The sequence below is a fragment of the Enhydra lutris genome, unplaced genomic scaffold (genome assembly GCF_002288905.1).
Source record: "Enhydra lutris kenyoni isolate GAN:26980312 unplaced genomic scaffold, ASM228890v2 scaffoldscaffold17, whole genome shotgun sequence".
Lineage (NCBI taxonomy): Eukaryota > Metazoa > Chordata > Mammalia > Carnivora > Mustelidae > Enhydra > Enhydra lutris.
This window is the reverse complement of record NW_019154101.1, coordinates 24,168,362-24,182,649: the sequence shown is the minus strand read 5'-3', so window position 1 is coordinate 24,182,649 and position 14,288 is coordinate 24,168,362. Positions and strand designations below refer to the sequence as shown.

The 14,288-nt window shown below is 41.3% G+C and overlaps 1 protein-coding gene across 1 annotated transcript in view; it reads right to left on the bottom strand.

Moving 5' to 3' along the window:
* Positions 1–14,288, bottom strand: part of LOC111147662 (laminin subunit alpha 2) — a 502,086-nt gene that overhangs the window by 23,724 nt on the left and 464,074 nt on the right. Inside the window, exons 58-59 of the mRNA XM_022503866.1 lie at positions 9,720–9,896; positions 9,354–9,522 (exon numbers count right to left, since the gene is read on the bottom strand). Coding sequence (XP_022359574.1) covers positions 9,354–9,522; positions 9,720–9,896 — 346 coding nt within the window. The remainder of the gene's footprint in view (positions 1–9,353; positions 9,523–9,719; positions 9,897–14,288) is intronic.

Sequence of the window (14,288 nt, the reverse complement as noted above, 5' to 3'; positions counted from 1 at the left end):
ACATCTGTTTTTAAGATCTGCACTTAATAGCTCAGAATGGGCCAGTGCCCCCGTGAGCACTGACTCAGCAGAGGTTCCCAAACCGCCCAAAGCAGGCTTTTGATGCAGAATGTTCTTCTCAAATAGAAGATGAGATGAATCATCAGTGCACAGGACATTCTTACTTGATGAGGAAAGGCCTTGCTCTCTTTTCTCTGGAGCTTAGTCAAACGGAGCACTCTGCCACAGCAGGTAAAAGGCTTTAAGTGTTTGAAATGCTATAAAATTGGTCTTCATGGAAGTATTCCCTTCTTGCTTCCCCAGGAGATGGTCAGTTATAAAGAGCAGACTGTAGCAGAAATTCACACGGATAGGCAAAAACCCAGTGGGTAGAGCAGGAAAATGCTATTTATTCACACGGCTGAATGGCCTCTCTTGGAATCAACATGTGGCCCCTTTCTTATTACACTGCCTGTAAAAAGAGCCCAAATGGAAAGGCTTTGGTAGCTTAATGTCTCAGCTGGCAATGATGTCATTAATAGAATCGGGATCATTTATCAGCCTCTCACCCTATTTCCTGGCACCCACATTAGTGGCCTGCAGTCCTCCTCTGAAATCTCTAAGAGAATCCTCCCTGCTGTGAGTCCCTCAGGGGCAAAATTTGGCTAAAACATTTCTAACCTGTCAGCTCTGAAATCTGGGAAATCAGAAATGTCAGCGGATGCTGAGGAATTAGGGAACCATGATGTGTGGCCGAAAAGAAAGCCACCAGCAGGTTGTTATTGTTAAACGTTGTGGTCACCTGTCTCGTTACTACATATAAATATTAATAGAACTTTTCTAATAGAATTTTTAATGATCCAAGTGGAATTACAGAGATTAGGTATTTTATTGGCAGTAGCTGTAGGTCATGGAGAACTTTGGTCTTTATGTATTTTGGGCCCTGAGGGCCCAACGCCATGAGACGCTTGCTTGCTGGTGGGCTGGACAGAGATTTCCAACACGGGTCCTGAGCCGATCAGCAGTTTTCTGTCACGTCCTGTCAGATCTTCAAGAAGCTGAAGACCCTACTTACATTATTTTAGGAAAATCTTTGACGAGGAAAGGACAGGGACTTTGTGAGGGTTCTTTAAGAAGCACTACATGACATGGCCACTGGAAATTGAGGAAGAAGACTACCTCCCCGAGGGGCTCCAGCCTCATTTTTGTAACAATTAGACCTTGAGCAGCAAGTAGAAGTGGTGGCTAATAAAACAGTGTCCTCAGACCGTCCAGTGTTGTGGAAGAGAGTGGTAACAAACAGGTCACTCTACTCAGTAACCTCAAAGTTTAAATCCCATATGCTAAGTCCATTGTATGTTAAGGACACCCAAATTGAGGTTTTCTATCAATTTGCAATAGGATGAATATTATGGATGTTTCTTGAATAAATCATCTATCACCTTCCTTCATAAAATAGGCAGTTGGAAGAGGACTGAGAAATGCTAGGAGAGGAGGATTTTGTATGTATGCATTTTTGGATTTAAATGGGAAGACAATTTCCCAGCCTCTTTTCTGGTCATGTTTTTGGTGCAGGTGTAGCCCTCTCCTCCCACTTGGTTAAAGGCAAAAAGGACTGGATCTTGCCAGTTCTGCCTCACTTTCCCCAGGGTGAGTCTGAAACCAGGCCTGACTTGGGACACAGACCCCTGTGGTTTGCCTGGGACTACTTTCCCCCCTACTCCCTAGAGCCCCTCACAAGGTCCAGCTACTCCTCCTGCTGCTCAAGCATTTTTTTCTCCTCTCTAATATCTTAAAGGGAATTTGTAAGATGGAACAGAAAGTACCCCGTGCTTTGCAAACGAATAAGGTGATCTTATTTTTTCAATCTGCTTCCTAGCAAAATCCAAGCTAAGGAAGAGGGATATGAGAAGAAGGTCTTCTTCTTCTTCTCTCTCTCTTTTTTAAAAGATTTTATTTATTTATTTGACAGGCAGAGATCACAAGTAGGCAGAGAGGCAGGCAGAGAGAAAGGAGGAAGCAGGCTCCCTGCTGAGCAGAGAGCCCCATGCAGGGCTCGATCCCAGGACCCTGAGATCATGACCTGAGCGAAGGCAGAGGCTTTAACCCACTGAGCCACCCAGGCGCCCCAAGAAGAGGGGTCTTCTAATGAGGTAATTCCAAGGAAAATTTTTGTTTTTTAAATTTTTAAAAAGATTTTATATATTTATTTAAGAGAGTGCAAGCATGGGGAGGGAGAGGGACAAGCAGACTCTCTGGTAAGCAAGAGTCTGTGGGGGGGCGCGCCTCAATCTCACCACCCCAAGATCACCACCTGAGCCAAAAATCAAGAGTCTGACGCTTAACCAGCTGAGCCAAGCAGGTGCCCTTCCAAGGAAGATTTTAAAAAAGCATGATGGTTGCAAGACAAAGTCCTCCTCCAAGCTAATGTGAGCTTGAGGGAAGGCATCATCTTTATGGAGGTGATACTTTACCTGTATTATTTTGGAAACACTTGTCTTTGAAATGTATTAAAACAACAATAAAAAAAAAACACACACAAAAAAACCCCAACACAGGCTCATCAATCTCAAGACGTTACAATCTTGCCACCTTGTGGCAACTCTTTGAAGTACTGCTAGTGCATAAGGGGAAAAATGTGATCTGGAGGACATGGTGTGCTTGCTTGTCCCAGGACAAGTTGTGGGCAGATGGGACTTGCTGGGGGATGAAGGCGGAGTCTGATGGTGGCAGTGCGCGTGCTGATCAGAGCAGTGGCATAGTGGGAGAGGGAATTCGCACGTAGGCAAATGGGTAACAGTGAAAACTTTTTCACCTCACGGTTACTCCATCTCAGGTCAGAATAAAGCAGTGGTCATTTCCAGCTGCTGTTCGTTGGCTGACATTTGGACATGAGTTACTGGCTTGAGGGTAGCCTGTGACTGGTAGGCAAGCATTCCTTGAGTTCAGATTGGTGAGAACAGGGATTTAAATTGCATTTATCAAAACTGGCATCTTTGTTCTTGAAAGCAACGAGTGATGAATGATCATAAAAACTGCATCATTTTCTTCTTTCACGAGTCAGTAATCCTTCTAACAAATGTGGGCTAAAATCACATCTGAGATGTTGGAGGTTTCTTTGTGATGCTCCTTTTTATGGATGAATACTAAGTGGAAGACACTTTTTACAGCACTGACTTTAATGTTCTGAAATATAAAATCCCTGCTCAAGCTGTTTATTGAGAAAGTGAATTATGTTACTACCCTGCACGCGAGCTCTTTTGGTAAATATTGGCCATTTGCAGTAATATTTACACACGAACACCCGAACAGCGATTTCTTGTGGTAGGGAAAATAGGGGTTTTCCCTTTAAATACGTATCAGTATCCAACTGATTCATCCTTTGGCATGGACTGTGCTTAGCTTTTAAAGTTGTAGTATTAAAGCTGTTAGAGAAATAGCTTTCCTTTGGTCTATGCTTTCCTTCTCTGCCGCTTCTTTCCCTCAACTCTCCAAAGCCCTTCACAGCACAGCAACTCTTCATGGCTATTTTTAGTGTTCACATTTCAGATATCAAGGTTCAAAATTCAACTTTCCAATGAGCTTCAAGTAAAAAAATAGAGCCAGTTCACTATATACAAATCCGCATGGGCCATGCTGGCTCTAAAGATTTGGTCTAAACACCATATACACCTGCAGATGGTGATCGTAGATGTCTACAGTCCTCTCTAACCCCACCCACCATCCTCCCTGAGAAATCCCCACAAATACAATATGTAGGCATATTTAATGCAGCTCTAAATGGGCCAAGGAAGAAGAGAAAAGCATAAAGGAAAGATGGGCTACCACACTATCAAATGAGATAATGTACATACAATGCTGTCTGATGAATGACATTCTGGCATGTATTATGATGGGGCTGACATGGTCCATTTCACAGGGCGGGGCTTTCTCAGGGAACTCTGAAAGGGCGCTGGGGTCTAGCGAATGCCGTGCTCATGGTGTAAGACATTGGCGGGGAGGGATGTGATAGTGTAAAGGAGAAGAAGAAAGGAACTGAGAATAGGGGATGGTTCCTGTCTGCTCTGCTAGAACAAAGAGAGGATAGTTCCTATGTCAGGGATTAACTTGGAAGCTTGAGTTCTTAACTACATTCTTACAGTCTAAATTCTGATTTTAAAAAGGGAAGAATGGGCATTTGGGTGGCTCAGCGGGTTAAAGCCTCTGCCTTCGGCTCAGGTCATGATCCCAGGGTCCTGGGATCGAGCCCCGCATTGGGCTCTCTGCTCCACGGGGAGCCTGCTTCTTCCTCTCTCTCTCTCTCTGCCTGCCTCTCTGCATACTTGTGATCTCTTCCTGTCGAATAAATAAATAAAATCTTTAAAAAAAAAAAAAGGAAGAAGATGGTGAGAATGGAAAATGATGTGACACTTGAGCTATAATAGCCATATCCTATTGGAGTCTGAAATGGTTGAAACATGGAATCCTCACTCTCTTTTTTTTCCTGGCATTTGCTCTCCCACTGAAAGTGTGACAGGCTAACTATTCCCACAGAAGAATGATGGGGTGTTACTGTGAGCCATGCAACGTGCTGGGTGCTTTGTATCATTTATTCCCTCACGATAATCCTTGCAGGTAGATAGCATCCTCCTTATTTTTCAATGGGTCATCTTACATTTAGAGAGGACAGGTAACCTGTCAGAGTCCACTGAGTAAAAGTAGGTGGGCTATGGCAGGGCAGACTGGCAGGCCCAGTTCTCAGATCACTGGAGTAAAGGCTCAGTATGCGTCCTTAGTGGTCCCCATCTTGGAGGGGTTGAGGGGGGCCATTCGCCACATTGCACTTGCCCAGAGGGGAAATCAGCTATCCAATGGAATGCTACAGAGGAATAAAGGTTGAAAGCCTTTCCATTTATCTTTTTAAAAAAGTTATGAAAACAAAATACATGTAAGAATTTTTTTTAGATGATGAGAATCATCTCTAGTCCATACTCCATCTGCTGCTAGCATCTGATATATTTCTTGCAAGGGTTTTTTAATGCGTTTTTCTATCTATTGATGTAGATGTGATTATGCATTGTGTATGGTTTTATATCCTGTTTTCTCCATTTCACATAATGTCGCATGTCATCATCATTTTGTATTGTTTCAACGGAAAGATTTTATGTACAAGAGTGTGATGACATATTAAAATTTGTATCTTATAGACCTGTTTTTACACTTCTAGGTACCATTAATCATTTTGTTTGAATGGAGTTTAATGGGACACCTTGCCATGTTTCCAATTTTCAATCTTGAAAGCTAGTGGGGTGAGTTTGTAGCCCACACTCCACACTTTTCCTGACTGACCTCCACACATACTTGCTCACTCTGTCATTTACATTAATGTCTGATTCCTCAGATCTGCTTCTCCGTCGCTCCCTTGCTAGCAATGATGATATCGTATTCATTTTTTCATTTAGGAGGCTCTTAAAAGATTATTTGTTATAAATTGTCAAACCTCTAACTTTTAGTCATCTTTAAAAAGCACACACTTCTCTCCACATAAAGAACTAAAATAAGAGAAAGAAATCAAATGAAAAGATATGTATAGTTCCAGGATCTGAAACTGTAAAAACATAACTCAGTAGGGATGGAAATTCTAAGAAATGTAATTATGACCACATGGCGTAAATAACTGTAATGTGCAAGAGAAGGGGAGATAGCTGTTGGAATTTAGATACCTGGGTTTTAGCGCCAACTATCAAAAATGTGTGTGATCACAGCCCATGAGGTATGTTCTAGCGCTTTGTTTTCCCATGTGTAAATTAAGAGTCAGAATCTTCAATTCTCTCCTAGCCCTGATGTTCTCTGAGTCTTTGTACATGAGCCCTCAGGACTGTCACTCCATTTCTTTTTTGCTTTTGTCTTGTCTAAGTGCATGCTCTGTTTTGGAGAAGTTAAAACATACACTACTGAGAGAAAATGGAAATTGGAATTAGAACAGAAGGTTACAGGAAAACTTAAATGAGTTAAAATCTCCAGTCCCAGATGGGAAAGTATCTTTATTTTCAGAAAAAGGGAAAAGATGTGATCTCGAGAAACCATGGGGAGATAGATATGCTTGAGACTCCCTCTAAAACAAAGTTTGTGTGGGCCCTTAGAAAAGAAAGGTGATCACCGGGGATCCACAGGCTTCTCCACCAATTAACTGGACCAAGGCAAGATGGTCTGGCTTAGACACCTGACTTGAGAGAAGTTCGAGTGGTTCAAAGGCCCCCAAGATTGTGGTTGACTGAATAGGGGACCTGATGATGAGCTAATAGTGGGATCCATCAGTTTAAAACATTGAAGTAGGGGCGCCTGGCTGGCTCAGTGGGTTAAGCCTCTGCCTTCAGCTCAGGTCATGATCTCAGGGTCCTGGAATCGAGCCCCACATCGGGCTCTCTGTTTCAGCAGGGAGCTTGCTTCCCCCACTCTCTCTCTGCCTGCCTCTCTGCCTACTTGAGATCTCTGTCTGTCAAATAAATAAATAAAAGCTTTAAAAAAAATAAATAAAACATTGAAGTATTTTCAGGTATAAAATACGAGGACAGACCAATGGAACAAGAGGTACTGCTGTCCCCTGAACTGGACACTTTGAAGAATATAGTCTATTCTAGGTGCCACAGTTTGAAAGGTATATTTCAAACTTAAGAATATTGATCAGTGCACATATGGGAATTAGAAATCAGGTCACATGAGGGGGTGCCTGGGTGGCTCAGTCAGTTAAGCATCTGCCTTCAGCTCAGGGCATGATCTCAGCATCCTAGGATCCAGCCCCATGTTGGGCTCCCTGCTCAAGGGGGAGTCTACTTCTCCCTCTCCCTCTGCCCCTACCCTCCCATCCATGCTCTCTCTGTCTCTCTCTCTTTCTCAAATAAATAAAATCTTTTAAAAAATAAAATAAAATATTGGGTTCCTGGATGGCTCAGTTGGTTAAGTGTCTGCCTTCAGCTCATGTCATGATCACAGGGTCCTCTGAGTCCCACACTGGGCTCCCTGCTCAGCAGAGAGTCTGCTTCTCCTTCTCCCTCTGCCACTCCCCCTGCTGGTGCTCTCTCTCTTGCACTTTCTCTCTCTCTCAAATAAATAAATAAAATCTTCAAAAAAATGTAAAAAAAAAGAAATTAGGTCACATGAAGAATGCCGAGATTATTGACTATTTACCCTGGGGGAAAATATTTTGCTATTTTTTTTCTTTCTTAATTGAAGTATCATTGACATACAATGTCACGTTAGTTTCAGGTGGACAACATAGGGATTTGACAAGTCTTTATGTTATGCCATGCACACCGAAAGTGTAAGGACCTTGCTATTTTCAAATCCTGGAAGAAATGCTAGAGAAGCCATAAGCTCAAAATATTTCTAGTGACAAGGCACAGACTGCTCTACAGAACAACCAGTTCCATCATGGAAACTAAGGAAGAAAATGAGATGTTCAAGGGTTTTCAAAATCTGTACTCAAGACAGCATGTTCTGCTCACCCATTGGCAAGCATGATACATAGGATGCATGTGCCATTCAGTATATAGAGAGATCCACCCCTTGGATATATTGGTGGTGGAAATGTAAATTGATGGAAATGTTGGAAAAAGCAATTCAGATATATGTTTTAAGAACCTTAGGTATGTTTATCATTTAGTCTTATAATTATCCATCCAAGAATCTATTTTAAGAACATAAAAAAGGAGAAAGTTTGGCATAGGGAGGCACTTATCAGAATATGGTTTCTAGAAGCACTCTAAATGGCCCATGATGAGGAAAAAATAGAATAAATTGTAAAGACAGAGCAGCGGAGTGATAAGAAGCCAGACTGTATAGTTAGACCTAATGGATGAAAATCCATTAGGATTCCCATCCTGCCATTTACTGGCTGTGTGGGTAGGTGGGTGACTGAGACCAGATAATTCTTATCAACTCAACTAAAGATGGGATGTTGTTATCATTCCCAGAGCCATTATGACAATTACATATAATGTTGAATGCCAATTGTTTAGGTGGTGACTGGCACATAGTAAGCACTTAGAAGCAGTCATTATGATCATCACTATATAGTAATTATGCCATTTATTAAATGTTTTCTATATACTAGGCATTTAACCAACATTATTTTTAAGTCTTCATGTTAACTCTTAGACTCACATGTTATTAATATTGCACAGATGAGGAAATTGAGGAATAGACTGGCGAAGTAGCTTCCCCAAATTAATACACATGGTAGACGGAAGTGCAGGCATTGCCACCCAGACTGTCTACTCAGGGACCCATGCTCTCATCAATGAAATGATGACCTCCCATACAACGAAATAACCTGTGTGTCTCTTTGTGTGTGTCACACATACACAGACGTCCTTGAGTTAGGAAAACTGAAGGATTCTATAAAAATCTGCTTTTTGCTCCTTTCTGCTCCTTTGCTCCTCTCTTCTCGCTAAGAACTGTGACCCCCAACCACTCTGCATGTGCCTCAGGATGCAAACAGTCTGTGCCCTCCTTGTAAGGGACAAAGAGTTAATCATTTCTTTAGAACAGATAACATTTAAGGAAGGACCAGGTGGGAACGACCAGACAAAGCTATCATTTTTGTATTGCAGATCATCGGCCTAGACACCTTGACTCCAGGGCCCGCTGGCTCCAAGGAGAAACACCTGGGCCTTTGTCTGTGTTCTAACCAGTTCCTGGATGCCTGAGAGGACAGAACATGTACACTGGACCACAATTCTCAGTAAAAACCCTTCAGGCCCGAACAAATGAGACTCATACTCCTTTCCTTTTTGAGTCTCCCAGATGCTCCGAATATATCTGCTTTCTCTGTATCTCCGATAAACTCTGCTCTCACTGCCTGCTGGCTCATGTTTGATTTCTGTCCTTTGAGAAGCCAAGGACCCTCTTGGCTGGTCCTGTGAGACCCTCTCTGGGTCTGTGGACATGGCCCGTCAGCATCATAATCAGACACACACATTTGTATGATATCTAATTATGTATTACCAGTTTTAAAAAACAGAATACCAAATGATATACATGCTATGAGATCTACTATTTAAAATGCGAATAAAAGGGACTGAAAATGAATATGGCTGCCTCCGTGCGTGGATATTACACATGGATCTTGTTTTTGATTCCATAGACATTTCTGTGCTATGCTAACTTTTCAGCTGAAAACACATGCCATTTTATAGGGAGGGAAATTTAAGCAGAGCAAATATGTAAATAAAAGTAATCCAAGAAAGATGTGAGGACAGGTTTTTGTAGACCAGTTACCCTCCCTCTGATTCTAGAAGTAGAGCATACCAGCTATCCTGAATTATCTTCTCTCTGAAAACAACTAAAAATACAGGTTAAAATTAGAAAGCAATAGGATATAAATAAACACTTACATGTGCCACAATGGGGGTGGGTATAGGGAAGGCGGGGGTGGGAACTGGCACTGGCTGCGTCACTATTTCAGCGGGAACGGCCCCCTCCTCCTCCTCACGGGGCTTCTGGTGCGCACAACGACCAATGTCCGCATTTTTGAAGGATACAGGCTGTGCAAAGTCCATGGGGCTAGTGGAATAGAATTAAAATTAGGTACTTTTTATTATTTTTCATTGTCTCGCGTCCCTCAGGGCAACGTTTAAAATATAATGAGAAGTTCTTCATTGTTTCCCCACCTTGCCTTGGTTTTAGATAGAGTGCGGACTGATCCTCATACCAAAAAAAAAAAAAAAAAAAAAAAAATAGTAGCTAACAGATGTACTTACACAGAGTTTATAACAAGGTTCCATACACAGCCTTCAAAAGAAGGAATATTCCTGAGTGGGGGAGGCTGAAACTCAGGTGGCGCACCCCCAACGAAAAGCTTTTTAACTTCAATTGCCTGTTCTACTGTCAGGTTTTGCATATGCCTTCTGTCTTCATCGACTTGAACCGTAAAGATGCTGATAAACAATGAAAATAAGCAGAATTAAGCACAAAACTCCGGTATCCTTGGAAAATCAAATCTTTCTTGCTACCCCTCCCCCTTTCCTCCAGGAGCTTTTAAGGGAGCCAACCTTTGAGAATTAGGAATTCTACCCTAAGCTAAAGATACTGTTTCTCAGCATCTAGTCCCTCTGCCTCCTTCGTCAGACCTTCCTGAGAGGTGACTAAGAAGGCAAGGGTAGGCCTGCAACGCCCACCCTTGGTGCTGTTGGTGACAGCGGCCCCACACAGAAGCCTGTAGAGCTCAGATTTCCGTACAGTGTGGTTATGTGGAATCTGATAAGGCTCAGTGGGTTTAGCACAGCAGGGGGGCATATGCTCTTTGGTTCTTTGTTTCTTGGTTTGTGCTAGCAATTATCTCCTTGCTGGGGGACAAACTATGCGACAGCGAACACTTACAGGGCATTTTATAAAAAACATAGCTGCTAGCTTTTTTTTTTTTTTTTTAAGGGAGAGGGAGAGTATGGCTGGAGCACAAAAACGGGGGGGGGGGGGGGGTAGGGGGAAAGGGAGAAGTACACTCCCCACTGAGAGGGGACACTGAGATGGGGCACATCTCAGGACCCTGCAATCAAGACTTGAGCTAAAGGCAAACAATCAACTGAGCCATCCAGGCACCCAGCCCCAGTTGCTAGCTTTTGGAATAGAAGAGGCAGGCAAGAGCATCATGCTAATTGTTCCTTGCAATGATGTTCCTTAGTGAGTGTTTCATTCATTTCCCTAATTTGCTTATGAGAGATAAGTCACACCCTAGTCATTGAGAATCTCATGCTACTTATTCACAACAATCCTTGGATCCTGGGGCAAAGAATCAAGGCAGACAAAGAGTTCTGATGATGAAAATGACCAAAGGCATTTTTTCTTTTGTTCTGGAAGAAGGTTCTGAATTTCAGTCCCAGTCCCACGAAAGGAGCATGAGGCTATTAGTAAGTATTAGTCACTAGCCTGAGGATCACGAATGGATTACTAAAAACTTACTACATATCTGGGCAGAAAACCAAAGTACTTAGATGGAAAACTCAGTCCTAAAATGTCATCTCACTTGATTTAAAAAAAAACCAAAAACCACATGTGGAACTAGAAATAGTAAACCAGGGCAAAGATGTTCTGAAATGGCCCTGAGCAACTGGTCCACTTTGAGATCGTTCAGATGTAAATGAATGAAGAAGAAGAAGAAAAAAAAAAGGATGTCATCGGTGCTCAAAATGTCATTGTTCAAGGGGTATAGAGGGAGCAGGTTGGATTTATTTTCAAAGGAAACATGGGTGGAAATGACATATTGGTTTTTTACCAGACTCTGGAAGAGTGTGTTGGCAAAAATCAGAAGGTTCAAACTTTATTGCTAAGAATGTGAGTGGTTTAAGAGACTTTCAGAAAAACACTCCTGGGCATGTGTGACTCACTGAGAAGTAGCCCTGCAACCCCCACACCTTTTTTTTTCTTTTCCTAAGAGCTATTTCTTACTAACATGACATAGCAATGTTTAAGAGTTTTAATGAGGGGTTTGAGCCACTATTAAAGAATGTTCAGGAAGAGCAAATTCTGCTCTCGATTAGGTTTTAGAGAGCCAGAGGCCCTCATGGTTCTGATGTAGACTCTCGGATCAGGTTCTGCCCCAAGGACCATTACAGTGGTCCTTTTTTACTAGATCACAATGGGGGAGATAGAGAATGAGAATGAGCTTTCGGAAGGAAGAGACTGGAACTAAGTATTAGTGTAGAAGCTTACTAACTGTGTGACCTGGGCCAGTTTTTAAATCTTGCTCAATCTCACTTCATTCATTTATAAAACGAGGATAAAAATACCTACTTTAAGCCATGGGAAACATTAATTAAAGAATTGCACGGAAGCTATATTACTTAATAAAGGCATTGCTGGAAGACTATAACTAAATCCTGCTTGTATTTTACATTCTAGGAGCATCAAACTAGATTATGCATTTAGTTCTTTTGTAAAGAGGAACATTATTATTGTGTCCATTATGATTCTGGTGTATTTCCTCTTTTTTAAGTATTCATTCTGTAACTCTTTACTGAGGACTTATTATGCAAAAAGCACTATAAGAAACATTACTATTAGTATTACGACAAGTTAGCTATATTTTCTTACAACTTCAACAGTTGATTCTTGGAGTTTCATGATTAAACATCTCATTACTAATATTCGGTTTCTTGTTTGTTTGAAATATGGGTCTAAGCGTTTGTTTTCAAATGACCACCAATTGGGTTATATATGTGCAAGAAGATATTAGGAGAAGTAGGTGCCCAGACATTTGTAATTTACATGAAGAACAAAGTCTCTAATTTTTTTAAAAAAGAGATTTATTTGAGAGAGAGAGCGTGCACATGAGTCTATATGAGTGTGCATAGGGGGAGGAGCAGAGCGAGAGAGAAAGGGAAAGAGAGAACCCCAAGCAGACTTCCCACTGAGCATGGAGTCCAACCGGGGCTCCATCTCATGACCTTGAGATCATGACTTTAGCTGAAATCAAGACTCAGATGCTTAACTGACTGAGCCACCCAGGGGCCCTTGTAATTTTATCTTGATTGAACATATTTCGGATGGTAAAAAATACTTGGGTTGCAGTGTCCAAATCATGATCCCCATTCTGGAAATCCCAGATTTTTCCTGAAATATTTGATCTAACTTTGTGGCTTTCAGCCTAATTCTGTACCTGTATGAAGAATGCTCTCACAGAGGAGAATACTTGCCTATGCATCCACTCTAGACTCGTAGGGGTTAATGCTTTTGTCCTGTACTGGCCACTTAGATGGAGTCAGGGTCAGAAGGGTTAGAGGGCAAAACAGTTATAGAAAGCAGGGATCACTGGATTACCACAGAATTAGACATCAAAGTGAATTAAGTGAGATTTTTGCAGAGGAAGGGGTAGAAAAGGAGAGATGGTGAGGGAGGGAGGGAGGGTAAAGAGAGGCAGAGGGAGAGAAAATAGGGCAAGAACAATCTTGAAAAGTTTGCCTCTACGTTTGGTAAAAATCCAATCATTTTATAAGGTGGTATTCAAATTACTGTCTTATCCAGGACTTTAGGAAAAGAAGCGATAATTGACATTTATGATCTGAATAGTGTTGGGAGAAAGCAAGTATTTCCAAATTAACAAGAGTATCATAATCAATGCAAAATAATACAATCTTTGAGGTCACACAAAAGGGTAAGAGTAGATAGTTGGCGAGCACAGATGGAGGTGTTAAAAGGAAGTGTCTAGTGTTTGACACAGGGAGTGCCATAGAATAGGCATGGAGCATTAAAAAATGTTTCTAGGTGAAGTTCTTAGGGTCGTTAGCGATCTCTGGTTACTCAGTTAATTGAAGCACTTGCTTAAAGGATAGGTGATGATTGTGTTTTGACCTCAGAGTTTTGAACGAGACATTATGGTAGCAAATGTGTTCTTGCTTTGCCACAGAGTTCAGTGACTACCCACTAATATGTCCAATGCATTATCCTTTAATTAGCATCGAATGGCAAAACTGTTTGTTTATATGGTCAATTAACCGAATGACCAGTTTTCAGGGATGTACTATGCACCGAACTTAATCAAATAAAGGTTGGATTAATGGCCAACAGCTGTGAAGTTGGCATAATAAAATGCCCTTCCTGAAGAGACACCTGTTAAAAGGACACCTTAGCACAACATCGTAATGCAGTGGGAATGGCAGAATACTTTCAAAATAACATTATTCTGGATGACTTCTTTTTGTCAACCATATTTCTCAAATCTGCACTTGTTTATCAAGATTCTCTAAAATTTAAAGATGTTACAAAGTCCTTCTGATAACGAGAAGGATTAACGTTTTGCAAAGAACCTGAAATCTCGTCTGGGAGACACGTAAAACAATAGTTTAGAGAGGTCTCTAAGATTCAAATGAGAAAATTCAGTCTGCATTCCTCCTCAGAGACCATGACCACAATATCTGGCTATTAGGTTAGGAAAAGTTCTTAGTTTGTCCAAACATCCATCCCTTATTTTTCTTAATCATCGTTTCTAAACATCTCACTTATTAGACATTCTGCAAGAAAGCTTAGTATCAATTCAGCCCACCATCTAATGCTCTCTATAAAAAAAAAAAAATGAGCCAAGGAAAGCTTTATCATTAGAAGATAAAACCTTCTTATTACTTATCTAAACTGTTCTACACACAAGAGGATAATTAGAAAATATAGGTCTATATAGAATAGCATCTGCTCACTGAACTATTGCTACACATTCTTACTGTTGTTTTTTTAAAAATATCCTCTGAGTCTTGAGGTTTCTCACATTTGATTTCCAGGTCTTTTCTATGTCTTCAGTCTAATTAAATGGCTTGCTCAAGGCTTCGAGGGCTGAAGTCTCT